This window comes from Curcuma longa, chromosome 6 (assembly GCF_044706935.1).
Source record: "Curcuma longa cultivar G26 ecotype Majalengka, Jawa Barat chromosome 6, ITB_CL_G26_1.1, whole genome shotgun sequence".
In the NCBI taxonomy this organism is placed as follows: Eukaryota; Viridiplantae; Streptophyta; class Magnoliopsida; order Zingiberales; family Zingiberaceae; genus Curcuma; species Curcuma longa.
The window spans coordinates 6,888,440-6,904,608 of NC_133866.1; the positions used below are offsets into that span (position 1 = coordinate 6,888,440).

Here is a 16,169-nt window from a genome sequence, read left to right on the forward strand (position 1 = left end):
TTAAATCTGAATCAATATAAGAAAAATTCAAATAACTTTAATTTTTTTAAAAACTATTTTATTGATAATTTTTTTACTTTTATTTTAATATTTATTATTATTATATTAATATTACATAAAATATTTAATTTTTAAAATAAATTTAATTTAACTCTAAAAAAAATCATTTAAACTCTAATTTGAATCAACTTGGGTCAACTCGAATATGATCTGAATCCGATACAAATTTAATTTAATCCAAAATCTCTAATCCGAACTCGATCAGAATCCGAAAACTCTCAATCCTAATCTGATTTTGTCGAATTGGATCGGATCAAGTTGGTAGGTCAGATTCATTTTTGACACCTCCTAAATGGAACCGACAAAGGCACAATTGTTAAGATAACGGGGATATTTAAATGACCACAATTCGATACTTTACTAAAAAATGATAAATCTCAATTAGTCCCATTGACTATCTCTGGGGGTGATCAGTCTAACCCCATAGAAATTTTTCATCGGCCACCAGGGTAAATCAATGTCAATACCCTACTAAGATATAAGTCAATGTTGAATTTAATAAAAAAAATTAGATTGAATGGTCATGAGTAGCTTCTGGGACATAGCTGAGTTGATTACGACGCAATAGAATTGTAAAAGAGAGCAAAGGTTTGAATCTTGATGAAACTAGGTAATGCTCTCCTGTGTCATGACCAACTACAGTTTCTCGATTTACCTCCTCATAAATGATCATGGGACCGATCGTAAGAATCACGAGCCAGAATAATTATTTTTATATTAGAATGATCTTATCAGGACAGAGAATGACTATGGAGATCAACTGCCAATGTCCTACTACGACACTTTCGATCATCTTTGATATTAATCAAATCATACGAATTAAAAACATAGATAAAAAAATGTTCCTTTTTATTTGAATCAAGCTGACCTGGCACTCCAATGAAAGAGTTTCAGCTACACCTAATCCGTACTACACTAGCGAGCCTTCAGTAGTTCTTTAGTTGAAGGATATTTTTTTTATTTTTTATCAAAAAAAAAACCGTACACGTTATAATAATTATGATACATACTTGATTTATTTAAAAAATATTTTAATAATTATAAAATCATAATTATTATAATACAAAATTTATAAATTTATAAAATAATATAATTGTGATTTTATAATTAAAAATAACATAATAATTACGAAATCCTACACGTTGACGAGTCATGTTAGAAATTAAAAAATAACATAATTGTGAATTTATAATTAAAAATACAAGGTAGTTCCTTGGTTTGTCCAAAATTTTTATGAATTTATAATTAAAAATACAAGGTAATAAAAAAATTTGATCAATATAAAAAAATATTTAACTGAACTAGATACTATGGAGAAAAATGAAAGGATAAGATTCATGAATCATCACAAAATATGTAAGAAAAATAATTGTGAAGATGATGATGAATCCATAACAACAAAACCTCATAACAAAAACTTTTAAAGAAATGATTCTTGTATAAAAAGAAATGATACCTTGATCATGCATCACAGAGTTTGATTCTGAACTAAACCTCAGGTAGATTAATATTCTATCACAATAAAACATAAGATTGCTTGACCAATTTTGTTCCATAAAAAAAGGATAACTGATACAACCTGAAGAGGAGAAATGGTGAAGGATACATGAAGGTTCAGCTTCAATACATATGGATGTCAGAAAAACAAACCAAATTACAGAAACAATACCATCTTAAAGTCCTCAAAGTGTAGATGAAATGTTTCAAATTCGATATGCATGAGCATTTCACTAAAGAAAATCTCCAAGGTCCTAGTTAGCAACATTTTCCTAAACCAACTCAATGTATAAGGTTGGGAGGAAGAATTGCTAATTAGAAGCACCAAAGAAATTGTAAAGTCTAGGGATACAAGCTAGGCATGACAACAATGATCCCTGACAATTATTGCAAACAAACATTCAACCAAGAATTACAGTCACTTTAAAACAACAAAGCCAGTTTTAAGTGCTTGATCAAACAGAATTAATAAGCAAACAGTTCTATTAGACCAAAACTTGAAACCAGATGAATAAGAAAGTTCTCATGGATAAAGATATCATTTTGAATTTGATAGTGGGAATATATTTTGATTGCACTTACAACTACCATTTAAGCAGCAAAAGCACCAGCATTATTGTCCTCCTCTGTAGCACCAACTGCAACATTGGCCTCTGCTTCTGCTGCTGCATCCATAGCATTGGCTGTAGCATCTTCTTCCACCTGCGGCTGCACCTGCTCCTCCTCTGGCAGAGGCTCTTCGACATATTCGTTCTCAAATGCATCTACTGGCACCTCGTAGATTCGCACCTGTGGCTTAACTGGGTCCTTGACAAGAACATATTTCCCTTCATTGAGCTTCATGCAAAGGTCGACAATTGACTTGACAATCCCCCACATGTTGGAAGTGTTAAGATTGATTTGAGTAGCGAAATCCCTAGGCTTGTACCCGATCACACTCAAAATCACATGGTTGAAGTGGTCTCGAGAATGGACTCTAGAGACATATCCCAGCTTCATCAGATCAGCACCGGAAAGAAGTGCTTGAGCAGTCCACTTGGCAAGCTTGTTGGCATTGTTCTTGAGTTCAGTTGCAAGAACTGCTCCCCTTTGAGTCTCGAGTTTCTGTCTCCAGTCTATGCCGGTGTACTTTGGATCAAACTCGTTGAGGGCGTTCAGTGTCATGAAAGCTCGCTGTCCCTTGACATCCGTGACGCTGTGCACCTCACAGCGGGCAATGAGTTGAGTATCCTCGTCAAGCTTCCAGCGGCGGTACCGGTAGGCAACAGATGCAACTTCTTCACCTTCCGAGGCAAAGGGGTTGGGCTCGTCGAAAGTAACCTTGTTGCCATCGCGTACTAGGACCTGCTGTGAGAAGTTTTGGTTGATGTAAGTAGCCTCAAAAGAGAGGGAGTGTGCAGAGTTGATGTCCTCCTTAGCATCAGGGAGGAGCTCCTGAGAAGTCTCATTGACAGAGAGAAGATCGAGTTGGGAACCATCGCGCTTGTCGAAGAAGAGCTTGTTGCCAACCCGCTGAATGACAATGTCCCACGAGTAGACAGACCGCGGAGCGCACATGAGGGCGGAGAGGATGACGTCGGTAGCGAAAACAGTGGCCTTGTCGTCGGCAGCGAGGCGGCGGATAACTGGGTCGTCAGTGGTGGTGACCTTGAAGAAATTGCGAGACTTGAACCGCTCGAGGCGGCGCTCGTTCTTGGGGTTGATGCGATCAAAGGAGCGATCATAGAACTCCAGGCCGCCACAAACAAGGAGGTCCTCAGGTGGATCAGGGACGGAAAAGGAGAGCTTTGAGAAGGTGGAGAAAGGAATCTGGTCGAGCATGGTCCACTCCGGCTGGATGTCGACGGACGACTTGAGGAGGGGAGAGTCGCGTCGATTGGCACCGCCGCCATAACCACCGCCGGCAAAATGTGAACGGTGGTGCAGATTGTAGAAACGGTCGCGGCGGGCTCGCTCCTTCTCGGCCTCACGCTTCCGGGCCTCGACCTCCTCGTCGCGACGCTGCGGCAGCTGCGGTCGCTGCTGGAATCGCCAGCGGGGGCCAAACTTGGGGCGAGGCGGGGGCTTGCCGTCGACCAGGCGGAACGAGGAGTCATCACCGGCACCGGCCGATAGGCCAGAGAACTCGTCGAGAGCGAAGTCAAAGACAGCGTCGCGGCCGCCTCCGGCTCCCGAACGACCGGCATTGGCGCCGAAATTAGGGTTTCGCGTCCAGTCGGCCACGCGCCCTAGCTTCTCCGAGCGGGAAAAGGGGGCGAAAGGGATGTTGGCCGGCTGAGTGGCGCCGCCGTCGTTCCTGGAGAGGAGGAGCGGGGCGGAGGCTGTATCAGGAGGGCCCCAGCCGTCGGGGTTGAAGGGGACGACGCCGACGTCGAAGCCCATCGTCGATCTGCTGCAAAGCGCTAGGGTTTCGGAAGCGAGCAAAGCGGCGGCGGGGGCGATTTAGGAGCAAAGGATCCAAGAAAATCTAGGGTTTCGGTTTTTAAGGAAACGGGCGTAAATCTAATCCGGATTTTACTAGATCCGTCGGATCTTTAACCCAAATCCAGTCCTTTAAATCAACTAAACCTTCCTCATGAGAAGAAAAGAGGACAAAAATAAAAAGAGCATTATTTTTTATTTTTTATTAATTATTAAGACAACATCTCTTACCACCTCAATAAATTTTTATTTTAAAAAATATATTTATTTTTGACATTGCAACTACTGCGACGTGAACACAAACTCTAATTAACATTAATAATATTATATTATATTAATTATGATTGTTAATTATTATAATATGAACATTTTAATATTATATTATAACAATTAGAGTTGATCAATATATTTATTGAGATACGGATGGAACAAATCGACCCATCAACTTGAGAAATCTTCAATCTAATCCAAAAACAAATTGCGAATTAGGTGAGTTTACCCATGCACCTATTAAAAAATAAAAATATATATAAAAATTTTAAATTTAAATTATAGTTTAAATGGATGAAATTAAAATTTTTAAATTTGAATTGTAATTTAAACATGTCAATCTCATTAGTCCATTAGATTTTCTATAAATTTTCTCAATCCACAGATCAACTCAAGTCCATCATGTATCAAGTTTTTAAGCCCCTGGAGCATAGCTGAGTTAGTTACGACGCAGTAGACTTGTAAAGAAGAGGACAAGGGTTTGAATCCTGACGACGTCAGACAATACCCTCTTACGTCGTGACCAATTGCAGTTTTTCGATTTACCTCCTCACAGATGATCGTGAGGCCGACCGTGTGGGACCGCTAAGGTGGCAGATTCCAGAAGAAAAGTTGCTAAGTGGTCACGGGCCTAAATGAGTCGATCCATTTAAATTTATTTTAAAATAGATTGATAAAATTTCAATTCAATCCATTTCAATTATTTAACTAAGCAGATCAATCCGACTAATCTAATTTAAATTGACGACTCTAATAATAATTAAAATAATTATTATAATATAAATAATTTATTAATATTAATGACATGGTTACCCCTTCTCCTCAACGCAAAAATATACATTTCGTATGATAGTTATAATAATTGGTAGATATAATCTCATAATTATTATATAGTAATAAGATTTCGTAATTATTATAATATTATAAAAATAAAAATAAATTATGCGGATTGAGAAATTATTTTAATAATAATTAAATAAAAACGTCATTTCCAAGATAAGACATTTTGGATTTCTTTTCTTTTTTTAGAAAAAAACAAACTGTGCGAGAGAGAGACAGAGAGAGAGATCGCTGACGTTCCAAGATACGCAAACGTCCCTGACTGGTTTGCTTGCCATGGTTCACACTGTTCTCGTGATTTTCCAACCGTAGATTCTCTCGACATCCACCGTTCAGACGGCGCAAGAATCCTCGCCACACCTCTGCTTCCTCGCCGAATCAAGACGATAAGAAGGATCTCGGTTCACAGAAAAGCTCTAGTGGATCTCATGAATCCACCTCAACTGCAATGAAGTGCCGTCGTACTCTTGGAGAGCAAGACGCCCTTGACCTCCCCGTTTTTCCACGATCTTTATCTCAAGCATCGGTTATCTCGCCTCGAGGAAGCCTTGCTGCAGCTAAAGTTGCCATCTTTGCGCTCGGATTCGGAGAAGTTTTGAATTTTGTTGGGCTCGTTGAAGGATGCTGTCGCTGACCTGCCCAAGTGTGGATCTTAGTCAGGGCGGCTGCTTGAGACTGCGGCGCGCGCGACCTCTGTGGAGGTCGAGATCGGCACGCAGCATAGGTGCTCGATGTATAGTCTCAACGGCCCAAGATGGTATCTTTATGCGTTAGCTCGGTTGATTTCGATGTTGCTTGATGCTGGTTAGAGTTTTTCTTGATCTTGTGATCGTGGTTGAGCTTGTAGTAGATGTTCGGAGCGGCGGAGTGGCCACGAGCATGAAGCCTGCGGTGTCTAGCAGTGGCTCTATCCAAGTTTCTTCTTTGCTAGAAGTGGTTTCTGGTGACATAAAGAGGCTAAATGAGAACCTAAAAGCAGTGAGTATTGCGAATTCACATTCTTTTTTTTTAAAAAAATCCTGCAACTGCGATTTGCCTCCTGTTAAAGAAATGTTATTGGAAATTTTGACTGGTAGTGGTGCAATGATTTTCAGGAACAGCAAATGTTTGCCGATTTTTTTTTAGCAACTCTTTTTAACGGCTTCTAATGTAAATAAATTGAAAAATTAATGTGTGATCCGTATGTTAATCTTGTTTGCTGATTGCAATCAAAAGATTTGCAATAGAAGAACTATTTGTATTTGTTATTCTTGAAATTCTGCCTCTTGAAAATAGATACTGTTGACTAAGCAACTTACATCATTTTTGTGATTTTGGTTTATTCTCCTCTTTTAAGGAAAAAAATGAGAAGGATGAACCTACTGTTACCTTATCCTTTTAGCTCAAATATGCATATATTGCTTTAGAAAGACTAAAATGCATTATCTTGTCCTATTGCTGGAGAACAAGACTGATTGATAACACTGTGGCTTTTTGTCTTGTTCAACGTGGATATGTGCAACTTAAGAGGTTTTAGCTGGACTTTCTGGCATAAACTTCGTCGTTAATCATGTATTTTCTTGAGTGTGAATTTGTAAATTTGATATCATTAGCTGATCATCCAACATTAGCTTCTAGAAGTGTTACTTGATTTGTATTTGAGTCTTAAGTTAGGAATATATCTGCTCAATGCAAATATATTTACTGAGCTCCCTGAGACGTGTAAGAATCAGTTCGAATGTTGAAGAAAATTAGTTAGTGGTTTCTTTGTCTAAAATTCACTAGCAACTTTGCTAGTTGTCATATGTGTAAGTCAGAAAGATTGATAAACATCTTTATATTCATGACCTTGGCATGAAACTTATTGAGCAAAACAATATTCCAGTTTTATACATACAGTGTGCATTATTCATAGTGGCTCCTTTCTTTCCATTGATAATATTTAACTGGATTATTCTCCTTCCTGGTTAAATTACCTTTTGGTTAACTTGGATACTTTATTTTAATAGTATCAATTTAAGGTCATTTCCATGTGATAATTTTCAATTAGTTCTCAACATTATGAACATTCCTAGAACATGTTTCAGATATATTATTTACATATAAGAGACTTGGATACCTTCAAAATCCATGTACAATATTCATAGTTTTTCTATGACATATTGTCTTTATATAACTACTATGTTGTGGTATTTTTCATGTTTCTAAGATACTTCTCTTTATGAGCTTCTTCTTGCGAATTCATAGATCCTTCACCCTTTTTGGTAATTCAAACAAGATTTTATCCGTATAAGCTTATCTGTACAAAATTTATATTAGCTTTTGTCATTTCAATCTAAAACTTGAGTCTGCAATTACTATAAATAATTCCGATTAATTTCATTTCGACATATATTTCACTCTGAATTTCTAGGGCCTGAGGTCAATGCATCATATGATTATTAAACCGTAAATTTATAAATTGGGTCTATAATAGTTTACAAGTGTGTCTTCTTGAGTGGACAAAGAGAGGAAAGAAAGGAACAGTGATGGGGAAGGGAGGAGTGAATGAAGGGGAGAAGAGTTTCCTTTGATTTGTCTACTTCAAAGGTGAGGAAAAACGAAAAAAAATAGAGAAAATGACAAAATTGGCCCCTTTTTCTTCATTCCCATTGGGTTAAATCAGCGTTTTCAATACTTTTTCCTCTCTTTCATCCATTTTTTGATAGAACTGAAGTGGAGAAATGATCTCAAACTTACATTTTGTTCTCCTATTAAAGTAGATAAGGTAACTGATTGCATTCCCTTTTCCTTTCCATTTACTTCATCTCTCTTCCCTTCAAGTAGACATATCTCTCTTTTTGCTCTTGATCATGAGGTGTTTTCACACAAAATTAGATGCGAGGCTATGCCCATTCAGAGCGGGAGCGATAAGGTTAAATCCTTGCCAATGTCGATAATGTGGTTATACGGATTCGAAATCCACACATTTGTAGAAAGGGCTCCAAATCTAAGTTGCCTACTGCTAGACCAACTAATTGTTGGTTTCATAGTTCAGGTTATGAGTTCGAATCTTGGCTCGTCTCATCGTTATTTTCCCCTCGCCCTTGTTTGCTCACTCATCATGATAGAATTTTGGCTTGTAGTGTCTTGTAATGTGATCCTATTCTAGTTTAGCCCAATTTGACTATCGTATAATGTTAACTTTCTGCACAAAGTAATATATATATATATAAACCTTAAACTTTAGCCTTTGCGTAGCTCATTGGTGCAGAAAACCCAGTTCTAGTATCTGCAGCAGAACAAATATTTGGTGCCGGAGGAAAGAGGCTTCGACCAGCTCTGGTCTTCCTAGTTTCAAGGGCAACTGCTCAAATTGCTGGCTTGAAGTAAGCTGTTCCATTTGTCATATGGTCTAACTGTTTGTCGATAGAGAAAGTGACACTATGGAAAACTTGCTTAATCTGAACAGGGAACTGACCATCCAACATCAACGTTTGGCAGAGATAATAGAGATGATTCATACTGCAAGTCTAATACACGATGATGTCATAGACGACAGCGGGATTCGAAGAGGTATATATCCCGTGTAGCAACATATCAGACAATTACACAAAAGATTTGTTGGTGATTGACATCACCAAAATATCAACTTAAACCCGCAATTTGGTTTGAGCCTTACATTAGCATGAATTTTCCTTGTAATTGTTTGGCATCATAGTTCGTTATGAGTCTCTGATTTCTAGGGAGCGAATACTTTCAGGGAAAGAAACGGTTCATCAAATTTATGGGACCCGAGTGGCTGTCCTGGCAGGAGATTTCATGTTTGCGCAATCCTCATGGTACCTTGCAAATCTTGAAAACATTGAAGTAATAAAGCTCATTAGTCAGGTTTGTTACTTTTCTTGTTTCATAAGTGTAATATCGTAATAATATCGTAAACGTTATCGTGTTTGTGACAGGTTATTAAGGACTTCGCGAGCGGTGAAATAAAACAAGCATCAAGCCTCTTCAACTGTGATGCAACTCTTGAAGACTACCTACTCAAGAGCTACTACAAGACTGCCTCTCTGGTCGCAGCAAGCTCCAAGTCTGCTTCGATATTCAGCCGTGTGGACACTAGTATAGGCGAACGAATGTATGAATTTGGGAAGAACCTCGGTCTCTCATTCCAGGTAGTCGATGACATTTTGGATTTCACCCAATCAACAGAACAGTTAGGCAAACCTGCTTGCAGTGACTTATCGAAGGGGATTCTGACCGCCCCGGTTATCTTTGCCCTGGAAAAGGAGCCTACACTAAGAGAATTCATCAACTCTGAGTTCAGTGAAGATGGTTCATTCGACACCGCGATCGAGTTGATTCATCAAAGTGGTGGGCTCAGTAGGGCGCAAGAGCTAGCAAAACAGAAAGCTGAAATGGCAATCGAATGCCTGGAGTGCCTTCCTGAGAGTGAGTTCAGAAACTCCCTCGAGGGGATCGTAAACTATAACCTCCAACGGATCGACTAGAAACTTGGATCTGTTAATGATCGGAGTTGAAGATGAGCTGACGGTCCCAAAGCCTGCAACGAAAACATACTTGCTACAACAGCTCTGAATCGAGATGGAATAACCTTATCGATCGAGGATATAGAAGTATTCTACATGTAACATTGAAGGAATTCAGTCTCATTCCAGTTAAGGCTGAAATGGATCTATCCATTTCAAATTGTAGTAGGTTCTTAGTTTAACCGATCGAACCTATCAAGCAAACAATGCCTAAAGCTCAACCTGGAGAATGCAAGAAAGAAACCAAACAAAGATCACAGTTTTGTGTCATTACTTGAACTCGAGGCAGAGACACAAGCCCGACGAAACTTAATGTTTCCGATTGACCCGGTCGTGAACTCAATTCACTTTGCTATCGAACATTTATTTTGAAAACGCCCCAGCATATATGGCCTAGTTGATAAGCTCAACATATATGGTCCTTGTTTTGTCTCCTTGTTTTCATCAAGCTTTCTCCATTCACATAAAGAGAAGCTGAAAGAGACCACTTCCCTCCTCTTCAGGGAAGAAATAGACTCCATTGCTCCAGTGCCCTACAAGCTTGAGCTAAACATTTGTGTCCTCAATCTCTCCGATTCTCATTCGATCGAACTTTTGCGGCCTTTCTTTGTCAGCTAGTTTCCCCCTTTTCGTCATCTATCTTTTCTCTTTGCGTCTTATTAGAGCTGTAAGTGAGCAAAGTTTGTGAACCATGTTTATTAATAGAGTTCTTATCAAACTTGTAAATAGACAAACAAGCTTGTAATATCAAATTATTGACTAACCACCTATCAAACAGACTTAAACAACACAAAATTTGGCTCGATTTAGCTCATTTAAAGCTCTATCTCCGGGAACATCTACCTTGATTGAGATGCAAGGTTCATAATTGAACTTTATCAATATATAGAGAAGATCTAGATTGGATATGAATAAATATTAGTGTAAATTATTGGTGTAATACTATGACTCCATGATATTGATGTGTATTATTGGAATGGGAAAGTGGACAAGTATGCATTCTACTTTTCTTTGCTGTTCTTGAGAAGGACCTTTGTGGTTGAGCATCAAGTGCCCCCTTTCCAATAATTAAGGCAATATTTGGTGGGTCACACAATGTGCTATTTGTTGGATTCTTGTCCTAGTTGTAAGGTAATCTATACAAATCATCACTTAATTCCTCTTGTATGATTAACTAAGTCCTCATTTGTTTTTTCTTTTCTATTGTATGTTCTTAGTCTTGCAATGCCAACAAACTAGAATTGACACTTGAAATAAAGACATATCGTGTATATTTCACCTAACATTAGCCCTCGTAGATGTGGTGCCAAAATAATAATAGAATCAGGATTGAATTTTAAATGAGATGAATATGAAAGGACTTGAATTTTAAGTGGGATGAATTCTTGAAAGTCACCTTCTGTGAATAAGTTATGCTTCAAATTTACTTTATAATTAGAGGGAAAATTATCTATCTCCAAAATTAGTTATCATATATTTAAATTTTATATATATATATATAAAGTCATTCTTTATGAGAAAGTATAATATTCCACAAGTTAGGTTGTCTTATCATGAATTTGGCATGCTGCAAATGTGTAAGTTAGACTAATTTGTTTAGACAAGAAGATTAAATTGTTCATGAGTTGTTGAGTCATGAGTTTCACACGGTGGAAGAGATTTTTTTTTAATAATCTAGGTGGCCGATTCTGCCCATAAAAGTTTTTTTTATCGATCATTAGGATAAATCAGAAAATGTGAATGGCACGTCGTTCCATAGTCAACATTCTAGGATTATCTTTGGACTAAAGAAAATTAATATGTGGTGCACCATAGTTAGAAATCGATTCGTGAATATCTGATTAACTACGAAAATATCTTATCGTTGCACCGTAGCCCATGGTGGAAGAGACTTGAACTATGAAGAATTAGCATGAAGTTAATACCAATGCAAAAGGCAACTTAGCACCAAGTGTGATATCACGGAACTAATATTTTAGAGATCAACTTCTTGACGTATATAAATGATGTTTTAGATTTATCCGATATGTGAACCAAAGAGGAGATCATCTATCTTCCGGACAACTGAATTATATTTTAAAAAAATGACATTCATGTGCAAGTGATGAGGCAAGTCATTTGACTCGAGAGAGAAGGAGGTGAGCTGAGAAGTGAAAAAATACATAGAAAGAGTGGAGAAGAAGCATGTTGTGCGTGGGAAGTCTTAGGGGAGGAAGGAATGAGTTTCTTTGCGAGAGTAAATCTTCGTAAACTAATTTTAATGAGTTATGAGGGGTGATCCGTTTAAATTGGACGAAGACGTTGGCTTTATACGGAGGTAAAATTCATAGACGTAAATACATGAATGCTAGTTTGAGTATGCGTAAGTGTTAGTTTTCACGGGATCAATAAGGGGTGAATTAGAACTTAATCGAATAGAGTTCGTCTACTATGATGTGACATTCGAGGGCTTCCATGCTTGCGCTATATGCATAAGTAAGTTTTTCGTGTTCTCCAACTTGAACTCTTCTTTTGTAGTCTTTTACTATCGCACTTGTCTCAAACAAAGAACAATTGTTGCCCTAACCCTAACCTCGTCCTATCTTTGCCTTCACTCCTACCCAAAAACCATGGAGAGCTCAACCAAGTTCTTCTTGTAGGAAAAGATCGATGCTAGATTGAGTGGTGACCTTGCCATAAAATATGAGGTGGGTGAAGATGAAACGAGACGATGCAGTGGAATACGAAACGCGACGACAAAGTGTAGAATACGATAACAAAGATGAGTATGAGCACAAGGGAGTGTGTCATTGTTGATTCGACAATGCTTGATTCCACTCATCATCGTCTACTCAACATAGAGTAAACAACAACAACAACAATACATATATTTTTGATCTATCAATAAAATTTAATTCTATATATCCACTTGAACAAGCACATAATTAACTTAATAAAAAAATTGTTAATTGTATATTTTTGTTTAACTTTCTTGTATTATAGTAATTTAGATTAAAATTGTTCTACGTTTTAAGTAGTTTAGACCCAAACTATTTTAATTATATCATTTTTTATTTAAATTACTTCAATAATATTTAACTAATTTTAATCTAATTAAACTAATTTTAATTAAATTAAATTAATTTTAAATCATATTTAAGCAGTTTTGATGATATTAAAATAGTTATAAATGATATAGATTTTCATATATTTTTTATAATCTAGATATCTAGCATTTCAAACTGATTAATTAATTCTAAAGGTGACCAATTCTATCTGATTCTATGAAAGTTTTCCACCGATCATAAGATTAAATCAAGAAGTGTAAATGGCACATCGCTTCGCAGTCAACGTCCTTTGAAATTAATTTGTAGCACGCCATAACTTGAAATCGACTCGTAGATGTTTGATTAATTACGGAAGCATCTTGTCGTTACATCATAGCCTCGGAGTAAGATTTTTATTTTTATTTTATAATCTAGATATCTAATTCTTATGATCAGACTAATCTTGGAGGTGATCGGTCCGATCCCACAAAAATTTTTCATCGACCATAGGATAATCGGGAAACGCAGATAGGTGATGGCGGACGGTCCAACGTCACAAATTTTTTAAACTCTCAGATGTAATGTGTCCTAGGTGATATTTGAATTCTCATGCTTAGGAAGTCCATCTCACCTCTTACTATCACTGATACGGTAGGATAGCTGAGCCGCCACGTGGGCTACCACCATGTGGCCCTCAAGAAAGAAGTAAAAGGATTCAAATAAGATCTGGAGGATGATTAGTTGGTAGCCTCAGATGCCGACCTCCACGCGAGCTTGACCTTGACACTTGCTCAGCATCACGTATCGACCTCATCTCGGCCTTGAGTCCTAACCTCGAGCCCCAACTTTGCGCTTACTCGACCTTCACTTGGCCTCATGGTGCCGACCTCTTCTTAGTCTCAGATCTCCGACCTCGACCTTCACTCGGTCTCATGGTGCTGACCTCTTCTTATTCTCGAATCTCGACCTCGGGTTCCGACTTTGACCATCACTCGACCTCAGTTGCCGATCGCTTCTTAGTCTTGGATCTCAACATCAGGTTCCGACCTTAACCCTCACTTGGCCTCAGTTGTCGACCCCTTCTTATAGTCTTGGATCTCGACCTCAAGTTCTAACCTTGACCCTCACTTGGTCTCAGTTGTCGACCTCTTCTATATAGTCTTAGATCTCGACCTCAGGTTCTGACCTCGACCCTCACTCAGCCTCAGTTGCCGACCTCTTTTTACTCTCAGATCTCAGCCTCGGATTCTGACCTCGACCCTCACTCGAGCCTCAATTGTCGACCTCTTTTTAGCCCTGGATCTCGGCCTCGGATTATGATCTCGACCCTCAGACCCTTAGTCGACCTCGACCTCAGATTCTGACCTCAATCCTCACTCGGCCTTAATGGCCAACCTCTTCGAGTCTCGGATCTCAACCAGTGGTTCTGATCTCGACCCTCACTCGGCCTCATGGCGCCGATCTCTTTTTAGTCTCAGATCTCGACTTCATAACTCAGGCTGATAAAACTAATTTACCTGCAAAAATAGGAAACCCTAAGACTATTTCTCCTAGAGAAATAGAAAGATATCTCAAAAGATGCGGACAACCAGAACAAGTATATCGAAACAAGAAAAATATGTTTAAAAATCCTTAATGAAGAATGTGTAATGTAGAATTTATCCTAAATGGATATCAACACATCTATAAAAGATTACTCATATCTCATGGATATAGATATGCACACATCAATCCCAATTTTCCAAAGCCTTTAAACTCCTTTCTCACATCAAACCCTAATTTGAATATCGAAGTGGTTTTGTCCAATGTCATTCTAATCCTCTTTTTGAACCTACCTCCGATGTCATTCTAATCCTCTTTTTGAATGTTTTTCAAATCATGTTCATCTTCTCCGGCGGCGGCTATCTTCGAGGAGTGTGTACATTAGCAGTTCGTTGATTAGTGACTTGATCGTCCACGGTATTTGATCAGAACAATCACACTATAATTTGAGGACTAAATTTTCATATATTTTTTAGCATCAAGTATTCAATTCTTAGAGTCGATTAATTCTTAGAAATGATCGACTAAGCCTCACGAAAATTCTTTTATCGATCATCAACATAAATCTAGAAGCGCCGACAATCCAACCGACCAACTTTTTTAGGCTTAATTTTTCATGTTGAAAAAAATTTATCCTATAATATATCATGTTAAAATCTAAGGTCAGAAAGACGACATGAATATTCTGCCGTTGACCTCGTAGCGCCGTGATTAGATTTTCATATTTGATAAAGATGGAAAGAACGTGAATGAACCTACCAAATCATTACAGCCACTGCGCAAATGTCGGCTTGCTATTTACTCACGTGCTAATTATCAACCATCCATGGAGCAATTATTCAAATTCGACCTCTATTTTACAAATATCCAAATCGAGTTACTCCTTCTAGAATATCTAGAAAACACCGTACTGTCTTATCAAACAGTGGAGCATTTAATTTTTTTCTTCTATTTTTTAAAATGATGATTAAAATTTATCATGATTAATAAAAAAATTAAATATTACACATTATCAAATTTAATTTTAATAAAAAAATTACACATTATCAAATTTAACTTTAATCAATAAAAAATTATTTATTGACCAAAAATTTAATTTTAAGCAGCTTTGGTGATATTAAAATAGTTATAAATACTGCTCAAGTGTCGGCTGGGTATTTCCTCACGTGCTAATTATAAAGAATCCAATCTTGGAGCAATTATTCAAATTCGACCTCTAATTTCTTGAATATCTAGAGAACACCCTAGTGTCTCATCCACAGTTTGAGTATCTAAAATTTTTTTTCTATTTTTTTAAAATGATGATTAAAGTTTACCATGAAAATTAAATTATGTTCTAAGTGGTCCAAGCTAATCTTGGAATTGATCATGCTCGATGATTTAGGGTTTCGGAGTTGATCGGAAGCATCCTTAAGGAAAGAGATATGTTGATGGTAGATGCACGATTTGGCTAAGTAGATAAGCAACCACTGGTGGTTAATTGATGGGGCAAACTTAGGGTAAGGACCACACCGGTCAACCAACCGTCGTCTTTTTTAAAAACAAAAGAAAGTTTGGCGGATGGATGTAAAGTCATTTTCATTAGGGGTTAGAACAAGGGCGGAGCCATGTATTGCTCTACCGGAGCCATATAAGAGGTTCCTAATAGACGAATTGATTTGAAATGACATATGGAGATGGTTGTCAAGACATGGGGGTGAAGACGACAAATGAGGAGCATTAATGGAAAGGGAAAAGTAAAGGTGTCAATTTAGATGGATCAGATGGATTCAGATTGAATTGAAGAAAGCATATTATAAAAAAATTTCAATCCAAATTCGAATCCGAACCAACTTGAAAACTATAAATCCGAGTCCGGATAATCCGACCAACCTAATCTATTCCATTTATAATCCATCAAACATATATCATTACTAATAATTAGTAACATTATTTTTACTATTTTTTTTTATAATTTTTCAATTCTATCTCAATGATTCTTTACATAAAACATCTTAATTTTCAA

General features: G+C 37.5%; 3 protein-coding genes across 6 annotated transcripts in view; 1 reads left to right on the top strand and 2 right to left on the bottom strand.

Annotated features, from left to right (window-relative positions):
* Nucleotides 1-16,169, bottom strand: part of LOC141830624 (xanthine dehydrogenase-like) — a 157,532-nt gene that overhangs the window by 40,995 nt on the left and 100,368 nt on the right. The gene's annotated exons all lie outside the window — the stretch shown is intronic.
* Nucleotides 1,922-4,006, bottom strand: LOC141830929 (eukaryotic translation initiation factor 3 subunit D-like). The gene has a single exon (XM_074718380.1). The coding sequence runs from the start codon at nt 3,937-3,939 to the stop codon at nt 2,149-2,151; it is 1,791 nt and encodes a 596-aa protein (XP_074574481.1). The 5' UTR covers nt 3,940-4,006; the 3' UTR covers nt 1,922-2,148.
* Nucleotides 5,497-9,853, top strand: LOC141831227 (solanesyl-diphosphate synthase 2, chloroplastic-like). Of its 3 annotated transcripts, none has more exons than XM_074718638.1 (6): nt 5,497-5,845; nt 5,936-6,066; nt 8,308-8,435; nt 8,519-8,622; nt 8,810-8,937; nt 9,009-9,853. In XM_074718638.1, exons 1-6 carry the CDS (start codon nt 5,710-5,712, stop codon nt 9,555-9,557), a joined length of 1,176 nt encoding a protein of 391 aa, XP_074574739.1. In that variant the 5' UTR covers nt 5,497-5,709; the 3' UTR covers nt 9,558-9,853. The 3 variants fall into 3 exon arrangements, with proteins under 3 accessions (XP_074574739.1, XP_074574741.1, XP_074574740.1); XM_074718640.1 differs by having other exon boundaries at nt 8,810-8,916; XM_074718639.1 differs by having other exon boundaries at nt 5,939-6,066.